This window comes from Branchiostoma floridae, chromosome 1 (assembly GCF_000003815.2).
Source record: "Branchiostoma floridae strain S238N-H82 chromosome 1, Bfl_VNyyK, whole genome shotgun sequence".
Taxonomy (NCBI): Eukaryota; Metazoa; Chordata; class Leptocardii; order Amphioxiformes; family Branchiostomatidae; genus Branchiostoma; species Branchiostoma floridae.
This window is the reverse complement of record NC_049979.1, coordinates 7,694,820-7,708,195: the sequence shown is the minus strand read 5'-3', so window position 1 is coordinate 7,708,195 and position 13,376 is coordinate 7,694,820. Positions and strand designations below refer to the sequence as shown.

Below are 13,376 nucleotides of genomic sequence, written 5' to 3'. Positions count from 1 at the left end.
CCTCTTCTATCATGAACCAATCAGAGATTAGACCTGCCAGGTACATCAGCATTCGTATCATAGTGAGATGAAAAAGAGTTGGGTTGATATTGTGTAGTCTTATACAAGAAGTCAACTCATCCATATTTACATTCAAGGGTTTATTATTTCCTCTGGAAATTTCACTGTGTATGGTTTCAATAAGTCTAAGTTTGAACTAGTATGAGGTGCATACTTTTAGACCATATTATTATGTCACTCACATATTATTAATTTGAATATTCTTCTGGATTAATGGATGAAATATAGTATTCTATGCATTGCTTGCAAAGTAAATCCACTTTCTATGCGGTAGTACACACAGAAATATTTGTAACCTTGCCATAAAGAAATACTGTTAACTGTTCACAATTGTAAGTCAGTTGCAAGAATTGCAATGCAAAACAGATAGCCTCTTCTGTTCGGTAATGGCAAAATATTAAGGATGATTTTCTCAGATATCTTCTGGCAAAATAAGTTACTTTCCACTTCCACATAGTTTTATAGAGATTCATCTACATGTAATTCGTACAGGTTGCGCGTAATTTTCCAAATGTACGGCAAAGAACAGAGTTGATGTGACAGGAAACATGACCAATGTCTTTGCAACTATGAATTTAATGTCCTGCCACCGCCAGGGATTTGTAATCCCTCTGCACGCTGCCCTTCAACTGGATATCCTCTTCCAGTGGCTCACAGTCCAGTGGTTCTTCTTGATGCAACAATTCTGGGGATTTACCATTGGCTGGAATGGAGAATAAAACTGTTAAAGTCTATGTCAGATACAAATGCTTACGAACACCCATGCACATCTACATGTATTAGATTCCCTACATTCCACACATATTGGTGGTGAAAGAGTACATTAATGAATGCATTAGTTTGCATTTATAATAGATAACGATAAGAAAACAATTTTTACCTTTTGGGATTGTTTGGTCGTCAAAACATGAGAGGGAGGACATATAGGCACGGAACTCTGGGAAACGGGAGGCGTTGTCCAGGACCAGCAGCATGACAGACAGGCCGAACACTAGATAAACTGGGGGAACGAAAGATATCACTTTACATTTGAGAATACAGAAAGGAACAGGTGCAACATTGACTTTTTATTTTTGATTAACACAATGACAGAAGTGGTGAAAAATCTAGCCTCCATAACAGGCTCTCTTGGCTGCTTGACCAATGTGTATTATGAGTCACCAAAAGACGGGAAAAAGGCCCTAGAAGCCTGCTATGGAGGCTATGAAAAAATCGTGCTAATCGAATGAATACCGAGGACTTGACAATAAAACTAATTTCAAAAGTAGACATTTACTTCAATTTTTTGCATTTCTATGAACCAAGCAAGCAGAAAATAGCATCATAGTTTTTATTAATTAACTCCTAATCATTATTTACATTCTTTTGAATCAGAAGTAACGTTAAACACTAAGTAGGCTTTTAACAATTGAGCTTTTAGATATTAGGATGAGCCCCTTCACTCACTAGTGCTGCAGATCTTGTACAGGTCCCGTTGTTTCTGCTTTATGTGCTCCCCCGGCACGTAGTCGCCCAGCCCTACGGTAGTGAGGGAGATCATGCAGTAGTACAGGGCGTCAAAGTAGTGCCAGTCAACCTCTACTAGGGAGAAAATCATCGCAGGCAGGAATATGACCATTGTGCAACACACGGACGCTAAGATGACGAAGTGTACCATTCTCATAGTCCCAGGGTCGGCCTTTCCTCCAAACCTGAAAACGGAAATACGCACTAAGTTCAGAAGGTATCAGGACGTATCAATACCCTTAGCCGAACAGGTGGCGTCGGCACCAGGGCAAGGGAGACTCGGTTTGTGGTTATGGTTAGAGTTTGCAGTAAGGCGTCGTCCTGGGCTTGGTGTCGAATCCCTATCGGCTCGAGAACTGTCCACGGGTGCCGAACACCGGGAACGTCTTTTTCATACATTCTATTTTACCTGCTACTGCATTGTAGCGTTCCCTTTTCCATGGTGTCACATGGCATGTTAGTTATGAGGCTTATCATACGTGGATAATCACTTGATTCCTTTTCTGAGGAACATTAGATTAACCTCTATCCTTTGAGGTTATATTACCTCTATCCTTTGAGGTTATACTGTAAGGGTCTGAAAGCTTTATTCGGGATAAATCAATCCCTAGACAAAGCCGATGCTCCTTTGTCTGTCAGAAACAAACTTTTTGATACATGTGTTAAGCCCATAATTCTCTATGGATCGGAAATCTGGGGTTCTGTTAAAAGCCCCAAATCCTGTCCTATTGAAACAATACATCTAAAATTCTGTAAGCAAACCCTACACGTGCCAAGATCCACAAGTGGCCTCGCCGCTAGAGCCGAGTTAGGGAGGTTCCCCATTCATTTGGAAGCCTCCCTAAATGCTATTAAACACTTAATTAGACTTCGCCAGAAAGTACCAGCAGACAGTTTCCAGTCAGACGCTCTTTCTTGCCAGATAGATTTAGACAAGGCTGGAGCCAAGTGTTGGGCGTCAGGAGTCCGCCAGTCACTGGAGGAATGCGGCTATGGTTATGTATGGCATTGTCCTCTACAGCACAATACAAAGTCGTCTCAAATTATCAATTCTATCAATCAGCGTCTGAAAGACATTTATTTTCAAACTTTTCTAAGAGAGATACACAATGACAACAAAGGTGGATCCGCTAAAAACAAATTGAGGTCTTACAGACTGTTCAAGTCCACTTATAATGTGGAACAATACCTGGATATTGACAATATTCGGCACAGGACGGCTGTCACAAAACTACGAGTCAGTTGCCACAAATTACACATCGAAACCGGAAGACATAACCGCACTCCTCTAGAACAACGAATATGTAGATACTGCAATCTAGATAAGTTAGAAGACGAACATCATTTTGTAGTAGAATGTAGTTTGTACAAGAAAGAGAGAGCTGAACTCTACAGACTAATAGAATCCATGTTCCCCCACTTCATACAACTAAGTAATATAGACAAATTTATATTCCTTATGAATCTAGACAAACCTTTACTTATAAAGCATATCTGTTCTTACATTTTCAATATCACAAAGAAACGAGAAGGAGCCGAATGTACGCAGTAGAATACGATCCTTGAGTAGTGTAGATTCATTGTATCATTATATCATGTTGTATCATTTGTTGTGACCTGTACTAAACCCAGTGGGTATGAATGTACAATAAAGGTCTTCATTATTATTATATTACCTCTTTAATGTCTCGGAACATACAGGATATTCTGATCCCATTGCAGATAAAACCTACAGTTTTATTTCTGCCGACCGACGATCCGTTACCTTTTGTGCAGCATGTCGAGCCCCCTGTACGACACGGTGTTCATCCTGGAGACCAACATGCCGAAGAGCAGCAGTGAGAGCGGGATGCCGATAGTACAGTACACCAGGCAGAACACCTTCCCGCCGTCAGACAGCGGCCTCACGTGCCCATAGCCTGCAGGGAACGTCATGGTAACACTCAGTAAATAAATGAATAAATATGGGGTGTATTTGCAGTCAGTAGGTACCTTTTTTTTTTTAAATAAGGCTGATTTACGTGATCGAGGAATGGCAATGATCACTTACTAATACTTCGGTCACATTTCCAAACCGGGGCCCGGCCGGGCAGCTTTCAAGAACGAAAAGTAAAGTGCAAAAGACAACAGAATACATAGCACATAAAGATGATTAGTGATGAGCATAATTGATGAGCATAATTTGTGTATGTTCCTTATACTTGATCACTTTTTGTTTACACAAACATCCCTAACAGTAACAGGCCCCGGTCTGGAAATTTGACCGTATCAAAAATGGTACATTTAAGGGCTTGTCAATGATTTTGACTATTGCCCTATTTTGTCTCTTAGTTAGATTTTTCTTGACGAGAAAAACGCACAATATCTTCTGTTGATACGATGCTACCGTTGCGATTAAAAATAGAGTGTTAATGCCGACACGACTTCTTCATTTATTGCCAAAACACATCGGATGCCCACCCTGGGCTGGACCCGGATACGCTGTATTCTTCCCTTATTTTTAACATGTCACAACTTGAGTGGGAAAGTCGGCGATGTGCAGAAGTGGAAATCGACCACAGACCCGGACACGGTCGGCAAAGTAGCAGATGAGTAAATACGTGTGACATACACAGAACAATCTGACAAATAATCCGTACCGTACCCAACATTGCTGATACACGGTTTGCTCGTATAAAAATCTCTCTTTCTTCACCGATGGAACAAATCCACCAGTAGACAGACGAATTCTTAGTTGGACGAACATGTACACGTCTGCAAACATCATATCATTATCATTTTTGTGATCAGAAAAACTTGTAGTTTTACTGTGACCTTCTCAAGCCACCTTCATCTATCACAAAATGGTCACAATCTCTCTTTCCTGACCTATAGTGGTGATGGTTGTTCCTGCGAAGAAGAGGGCGGGTGCGAAGGACCAGTTAGGCGGGCCGGTGACGTTCCTCTGTACAGCCACGCCTCGGTGGGTGGCGTAGACAATCTCCAGTATCAATTCCTCTAGCTCCTCTTCTTCGACACAAGTGTTTTTTTCCAGAAATCCCGCCCTGTAAGGGACAGAATACGGGCAACGGTGATGATACATTACGGAAAGCATGAAAAATGACATTATTGTTGGCTACGTTATCTATGTCAAAATGATTCAATCCATGCACGCAAAAACATTTTCCCTGAAGGCACAGGTCCAAGGAACTTAGTACTATTTTCATTACATGTGACTATACAGTTGAAATGCCGTATAAAATCACAGAGCCTGGCTACAGCTGACCCAGACCGGCGTCACAAGATTTGAAAATCAGAGACTAGCTGCTGTAGCTGAGGTAAAGGGAGGGGCCAGGAAGTCAAGCCAATAAAATGACTTGGCCGTGAACCAGTAAACTTGCCATACTCTCAGTAGGAGTGGTTGTCCACAATAGTTGAAATAAGTAATTAAAGGCTATCTCTGTTGCTGCTAGAACATTTTCATTTCTTCCACACTCACCTAAAGTCCCGGAGCCTCTGCCCAGTTTGCCTCTCCTGTGGCCCTTCAATAGCACAAAAGATGATCGCACCGACGACAAGGAACATGATGTAGACAACGATGATAACCAACAACCTGGCAGTTCTTCTGTTGATGAAACATGTCTCCTTCTCTACCAGCTCCGGCATGGTGATTTGTGAAGCTGATTGCGGACTGGTAGCACTTTAAATGCAACAAACTGCGGTGGCGTGCGACGGCCCAGGTGAAAGTGACATGCACCTGACGTCACGTGCAGGTTAAGGACGTCGCGTGTGATTTGGTTCAATCGTTTCTGTCCTCTGAAGCATATCTAAGTGTCACAGCGACAAAGGTTACCCACGGCTGCAAATGCATGTCTAGAATGACAACTATGCCTTATGTTCGTTATGTTTGCCTTGTCTCACTTTTAAGTTGCCTTGTATCATACATAGTTCAGTGTCAGGATTGACTACTACATTTCCCGGAAGGACGAATCAGTGTCCGTGGTTGTCAGATGTCAGTCTGAAATCAGAGAATACCAATGTAATAAGCGACAACAAGGAAACACTGTAGCAAAGCCCCGTTGTCTTCATCTTAGAAGCCAGCGTGGCCATCTCCAGCGGTTGTAACATAGTAGCTTCAATTGCCTCAATTAATCTTGTTCATTGAATTTATCAACGTAACGCTAGACACACCCATACTATGATAATGTGGCTACTGAACGCTTAAATCAGTCTGGGTGTAGAACTGAGATTACAGGAGGATTACAAATCACTTCAGCACAAACCAGGACCCTTCCTGTGTTGGTTCACACTTGATGTGTGTACATTTGCAACAGGTGGGAGGGTTGTGAATACCACAAAGTGTTGGCTCTCTGTTTACACTACGTACATAATGACCGAGAGGGAACACAAAATTCCTCTCTGTGTCATGAAAGACTAGGTTCATATGTAGATGTGTCTTTATTATTGTAAGTTCCGTGGGGCGCGAGCCAGCCGGTTCCGTCATATTCGGACATTATAAAAGTAGTTGTAAGATGCAAATCACGTCAGATGTTCGAGGACATTCATGTGATTTGACACTTTGAACAGCAAGTTTTGCAATTGACTACTGAACGACTGAGCTGAATAGAACTGAAAATATCTTACCTGCGCAGCAAGTTTGCTTTACGGAACACCTACAGACAACAGCATTGGTCCTTACAGGTGTTCAGAAAGGGCAATCCTCAATCTTACCGTGGGAATTCAGAACTACGTAGACAGTTGTCAGACCACTGCGTTCAGACGACCTCGCAATTTAGGGAATGACCGAATGTTATATAACCCGAAAGGGTCTACGGGGGGCATCGCTGAGACTTTCCAGTCCGTACGATAAACATATGACCAATGGTGAACTATCAGAAGTAACAAAAACACACACCTTTAAAACTAAATCGATGACACGCGGAGCACGACAAAGTCACACAAAGTCATGCATATCCAAGCGCACGGACTCCCTTCCTCACCTGTAACGTACCGACCCGCGGCCGGAGAATGCCGGGGAGCTTTCTTGTAGATCCTGTTTTACCTGCCGGAGGCGGAGAAAACTCGCGTTTTGATTGGTCCTCAGAGTGAACCCGATTGACACATCATGCAACAGTACCAATGGAATCATCTAACGTGTCACTGACATTATTTCAAAGGACTTTTCAGTGATAATAGTTTCTCTCCTATATGCCTTTGACTTTGACTTATTCAGATCCACTTTTAGCTATTACAATGTTCGCCGTTATCTCTTTTAATGATTATTTGCTCCACCCATCAGCGTAACAACGTAACAAGTGTATTGCCTAGAAGTACCTTGAGATCCATGATACATGTATTAGAAGTATAGGTTAAATATCTTAACCTCCTTGATATTCGTCAGATCGTGCAAATGCTAACTGGCTCGAGTTTGACGATAAATTCTGACCTTTGTGAAAGGCGCATGCCAAGAAATACGTTATTGAGCTGTGCCACATTCATTAATAGCAAGAACTGACATTTTCACACAACTTTAACATTGCATACGTTGGCGCCTGTCAGTGTAGCTGGACCGATGTCACGTTTCAAAATCCCTACTATGCAGATTCTAACATTCTGAGCAAGTATCACCATGCCTTGATGAGATTCACAATACGAGTAAACCGTTACTCAAAGACTCAAAGCTATTCGGTACGGGGGTGGGGGTGGTGGGCGTTGGTGTTGTTGTCTTTTGACAATGGTTCCAGATCGGAATCAAATCCTTTATCGATACAATCGAAAGGTGGTCGTGGCTGATTGTAACCTTTATACTAGTACGCGGAGCTATCGCTAGAGGGAGTAAGCGCACATTGCAAATTGCACGGGGCCTTATCAACGTCTTGGATGCGTGATAATTACCAGGGATGAGAAAGAAAGAAAGAAGGGAGATGGGCGCAATAACTTTCCGTGATACCATACTTATTAACGGGACAGAATGCAACTGTCTGCAATATTTTGGCCAGGACGCCATGAGAGGGAGTTTTAACAACTTAAAGCGCAGTGCGCGACAATCTCCAAGCAGATGTGCGGGCGGCAAGACATGCATCCCGTGAGCAAAATAATATCCAGTTAGCCTCTTTGATATAATAATGGCCCCAAGAAGAGTTCCACTCAGCCCTTTATGTGTGTTTATGTGGTACTTTAATATCTTGGTGGTCCACGGGTTTCTCTCCTTCATACCTTCCCTCCGGCCTCTAGCGGACCGCCTTACCTTTAGACCTTAGTTCCTCTCATAACATCGTGTTGTATTGGTCGGAAAATGACGCTCCTCTAGAGATCTAGGTTCTGTGCCGCTTGTTACACTTCCATGTCTGGGACCTATAGAAAGCCATATGAACACAGGTGGCAGGTAAAACACTGAGTCACACCCCTAACTTGTTACATCTGTTTGAAAATCTCTACTCAATCCCCTGTCACACACAACTCTTTTGCAGAAATTTGTTATTCCTCTCTTCTGATTTCATTATCATTTTGAAATTGCATGCTGGATGGTCTTGGGCACGTGCACATGGTTTAGCCGAATCCAGTGCCTCGCCTGGTTAGATTTATTCGAACGGCGACAAAACATGGTGCACAATCCCCCCCTCTGGAACAACATGGTTGGTTCCATGACGTCACCTTCAATAGTGAGAGACCAAGATGGCGGCCACCGAGTGGTTTGTCACCCAAGAGGGGTGTCTGACGTGTGGGGAGGGGGTTTCAGGCGTGTCCTACCACCCCACCCTCAACACGATACTGGTGGCAACGAAAACAGGAGTTGAAGTTATTGATGTCAACTCTGGGGCGGTTCTAACTAAGTCAGATCTCGGAGGTAAGGTTATTTTCTTCCGGGTATGTTCGGTCTTGGGTTTTCCTAAACCCATGTCTCGTGCCTGGAAACGCCTGTAGTAAAAATCGAAAACACGGAATCATACTTTAGTTTGATCAACCCCGCTATGTAATACCTTTATAGCAATAATATGATTCCACGATGCCGTAGCGTTGTAGATAAACACGTTAGATCCCTATGACTGATACACGTCTTGCCGAAACTACTGAATCATGGTCCTTGCCTGGCGTACGCAGCTGGTATTACCTCAAACAGTTTGTGACCCGGCTTGGAGAAAAGACGGATATCTACCCTAAAGATAAGGAACAATGTGATATAGTATCTCAGTTTTGTTTATAAATCTTATTAAGGATCATTCCCTAGTGCCATACATGTAATTATACAGGCCCAATTTTGTCATCAATGTTGCTGATCATGTTGCATGTTGGGAAGGCAGGCAGGGCAGAGTTGAATGTCCCTTATGGAGCACAAAACTGTACATAGAATGGAATGGACTGAGTTTTCTTAAGATGAAAATCTTTTAATTTAAGGCACAATTAGATGAGTCACGGTATGTGTCTGACTATTCCATGTCGGACTATTCCAAAGTTAGATGCATAATGGCACTGTGAGGTCAACTAAGGACACTTGATTTTACATAAGCTGACAGATTATCCTTTGGCTGCCTTATGTACCAGGTACATTTGCCAAAGCCAAAAGGGGATATTGAATGGTCTGCTTTTATTGCGTAGTGTTGTATCATTTGAAAATATCACAGAGCATTAGCTTTGTTGAAAATGTGAGGTACATTCTATTGATTAAGTACAGTGGGTGCCTTTTCTTCAGATAGAAGCTAGATATGCAGGGCTCTGCCTGGGTGTCAAGAGTCAGCGTTGTAATTTTACCAGCTGCATGCGTGGAAAGCTGGTACGGCTTTGCTAAATAATGGTTTTACTTTTCTTTACAATATCAGAATATAAAATTGTTTGATGCATGCAAATGTTGCGCATTGTTTCGTGGTATGATCACATTTCCATCACTTATCTTGCATCTTCTTATGAACAATCAGTAATTGTTTAAGAGGTATTTCTTGAAGTTGAGAAAAGGTGTCAAAGATTTCATCAATCTGCTATTGAACTAGAACTTAGCAGTGGGAGGAACGTCATTCTACAATCAAACGTATCGTAAGTACATTACAGTACTAGTTTACCATTACTTAGTCTAGTAGTATGCCAGGATCAGAAGTGTTCTTGTTCGATATGTTTTTGTCATCTTTATCAGAGAAGATACTTTGTTATCCATTTTTGATAAGTCATCCTTGCAGAATTACCCGAGGGTCATTTTTGCTAGGTTATTCTTTAGTCATCAGCAGTTCATCAGATGGAAATACATGACGTGTAATGTAAATCTTTTAGCTTTTTTTTGAATATAGGATGATTGGCTAAATTAGTCATTATACCTCATGCTGAAGTTCTCTGTGGATTTGACATATAAATGGTCTGTCTGTTTGGATAAGGTCTCATTGAAAGGTGATTTTGAGGAAGAGGATCGAAGAGGTGAAAATGGGTGTGTCCAATTTCTGAATAAACAAGTCACAAAGACTATTATCTTGCTTGCATTAATTGACTGATAGCATGAAGTCATATCCTCGTGAGACCAGTGCTTGGACAACTTTAATGGAGAAAACCCATTCAGTGTTTAATGTACATTAACATGAACAATAAGAAGCACATTCCTTTTGAAAAATATTGATCGGATAAGTAAAAAAACAACACATCTTTAGAAGACATGGAAAGAAACAAATGAAAGAAGGATGAAAAACCTTTTATTTACAATTACGTCTACAGTGTCAGGTGCATGCTCATACATGTAATTGAAATAATGGAAATTAAATTAAAGCAATAAACACATGATGACATGTTTTACCTGTCATTGATATATTGCATTGTTCCTGACATGATGATTGTTGTCTCCAGATCATGTGCTCTTTGACAGCATTGTAGTCCTGGTCCTTGATGTTCATTCCTCATCTTTGTTATGGTAGCTTGGATATTTTGCCTTTCGTTCAAGTATCTCAGGAAAGTTGATTTGTTTCTAGACTGCAGCATCAGCAAAATTGCCTGAAACCAGTTGGCTAAATTGTTAAGTACTAGTACTGTACAAAGACTTAGTAAGAGTAGTACTACGATTGTGATACTGGATATACTAGAAAATCTTTTCTTTTACAAATTGTGAAACTACAACATACTTGTAGTTTCACATAACATTCAGTAACTTTTAAAAGTTACTGAATGTTATGCTGCACCTACTTGAGATTCCAGTCATATCTGCAGTATGATTATGTATAGTTTTGCTGCCTGAATGTGTCTGCTTTATGTCAAGAATTCCCGTCTGTTTTATATACATGTAATGTGTTTCAGTAGTCTGTTTCTTGTATAATAATTTCATGTATTTGTATATGTGTGAAGTATTTTTTTGGCCATGAGGCATCTGTGATGTTTTCTTATATCAAACTCAAAGACATTCATAAAATTATAAGCTGTGCTGATGTTACTGGTCATTTCAGAATATATTTTCATCTCATACAATGTACTCTGTATTCAAATGTCTTCTTAAAAAGTGTCATACACACATGTAATTTCCAACATTTTCATTGCCAAGAATGTTGCAATATCAAGTCGGAAGAGATTTATTTGGCAGATGAAAAATACTTTAGTTTAAGATTTATCTACAACAATGTAGCTCTCAGCATTTCTGATGATAATATTCATTGAAATGCATAATTATTAGTAAATTTAATTTTTTTATTGCGACCAAGTCACACTGCTATCTATCTTGTTGTGTCCCTTGCAACATGTCACTACTTTTACTATTTATAGTGTAAGATTTTCTGTGTTTCATTATGTCGCTATGATGGCAGACAGCATAAATATGTATATCCACTTGTCTGACATGTGCAGTCAAATGATACTAGTGTAGTCAAGCTTGCAGCACCCTAGCTTTTGATATAAGAATGAAAAGGTACAGCCAGTAATGTAGATGCAACATTGCCCTTTTGCTTATGTAGTCCTGTTACAACGGGTTTAAAAACATGAAAAGACTACACTAGTTGTATGAGGTCTCTCTTTATCATCGTCAATGTTACCATCCATTTATATGCACAGTCTTGTTACCTAAGTCAAATCTTCCCAAATCATCAAATCCACGATGGGTGCATCCAAAGCCCTTCTGGATGGCAGTATTGGTGATCTTGTCAGCCATTGCCAATCATAGATGGGCTCCAAGACTCACCTACACAACTGACACAAGTAATTATGCTGTGTAGGCAACAGATATACAACGTAACTGGTACAGACATGAGGACATATTTCTGAGTCATATCAAACAATCTGGCAATGGTGAAATATTGGTTGCCAAAATGTTAAAAGCATAAATATGGGAGCAACATCAGGTTTGCCAAATTTAGCGGGTGGTTGCAGGATGTTGTGATGAACTTTGATACCAAGACATTGATCATATCATTGATCTACTGGCATATAACACATGTGAATTTACATGTAGCAGTAAACTGAACATGAAACATGTAAGCTGACTTTGAAGCCATATAATGTCTAGAGGTATTTAAATGTTGTATGGTATACGTACCTGCCTTGAGAAGTGTTTTTACAACTGGTGCTTTGGTACAAGTGCTTTATCCAGCATGCATGTACAGTCAAACCTGTATTAGCGGCCACCTTTGCATAACGGCCACCTGCCCATAGTGGCCACTTTTTGTCGGTCCCTTGGATTCGTAATGATTAAGAAATAGGCTTAGCGGCCACCTGTCCAACGCGGCCACGGCCACACGATTTCCGGTCCCGCAGGTACAAAAACACTGCCGATAACGGCCACGCGGACCGCTGATCTATGTTTCGGCACGCGATCGGCTATATACAGCTGCCGAATGGTCACCCTACGCCGGATTTAAAACCTCTTTGATTTATTTTCAAAACAAAACTTCGTAAACTGGCGCTACCCATACCCGCCGACAAACGAGGTCATATAAGGTCAATAGACGACACCAATATTACGGAGATAAATTGCGTTAAAGATACGTTCTAATACACTACCGCTTAGGTTAATTTTCATCACAAAAACTTTCTGAATGAATTGTTACAAAGACAAAATAATATGAACTTCAGGCTATGGTGGATTTTTCTTACATTTATTAAGAGATAAGTCTAAAATGATGAGACTTTTCTTGTGAGTACCACATTAGCATAATGGGCGAACCTGACGTGTGAACGCGGGAGGGAACACACGAACGGCGAAGTATCAAAGGATACAAGACGAAAGATCAAAGAAATATGACGATACCGGTCTCTTCAGACAATATAAACTGTAGAACATTTAAAACTTTTTATAGCTTTTATTTTCTTAATACATATAGTGTAAAAGTCATTGCAGTACATGTACAGTACTGTATTATGTGAATAAAGATCAGTGGGTACTAAAACCATGTGTAACTTATTGCTTGTGGTCAATTAATTAGCATATTCTCTATAGGGACCACCTCTCTATAGTGGCCAATTTTGACCAGTCCCTTGAGTGGCCGCTATAGACAGGTTTGACTGTAGGAGTTGTAATTGCATTATTTAGGAGTGTCTCCTTCAGAAAGTCAGAAAGGGTCTTGGAATACTTGTAGGGGTTTAACTTGGACAAGGGAAAGGGGCATCTCAATATTATTTTGGTCAATACTTTCAAGTTTAATTTCTTCTAAACTAAAGAAACATTCTCATGATTTTCTTTCCAGGCAACATTGTAACACTAAGAGTGTTGCATCATTTTCTGACTCACCCTCCTCAGATATCACACCACACCATACCACACCACACCACGCCAAAACACACCACACGACACCAAAGCACACCATACCATACCATACCACACCACACTAAAACATACCACACCACACCACACCACACCACACATGGGGATGTTATCAGGT

General features: G+C 40.8%; 2 protein-coding genes across 2 annotated transcripts in view; one reads left to right on the top strand and one right to left on the bottom strand.

Annotated features, from left to right (window-relative positions):
• Positions 1 to 121: 121 nt before the first annotated feature.
• Positions 122 to 5,465, bottom strand: LOC118415279 (potassium channel subfamily K member 1-like; the record flags this gene model as incomplete). The annotated part of the gene is given in 6 exon segments (XM_035819763.1): positions 122 to 763; positions 941 to 1,060; positions 1,507 to 1,751; positions 3,332 to 3,485; positions 4,435 to 4,610; positions 5,045 to 5,465. Coding segments are annotated over 6 exon segments (990 nt in total). The 3' UTR covers positions 122 to 635.
• Positions 5,466 to 8,180: 2,715 nt separating this feature from the next.
• LOC118421179 (baculoviral IAP repeat-containing protein 6-like) overlaps positions 8,181 to 13,376 on the top strand; it is a 118,213-nt gene continuing 113,017 nt past the window's right edge. Inside the window, exon 1 of the mRNA XM_035828344.1 lies at positions 8,181 to 8,392. Coding sequence (XP_035684237.1) covers positions 8,221 to 8,392 — 172 coding nt within the window. The 5' untranslated portion in view covers positions 8,181 to 8,220. The remainder of the gene's footprint in view (positions 8,393 to 13,376) is intronic.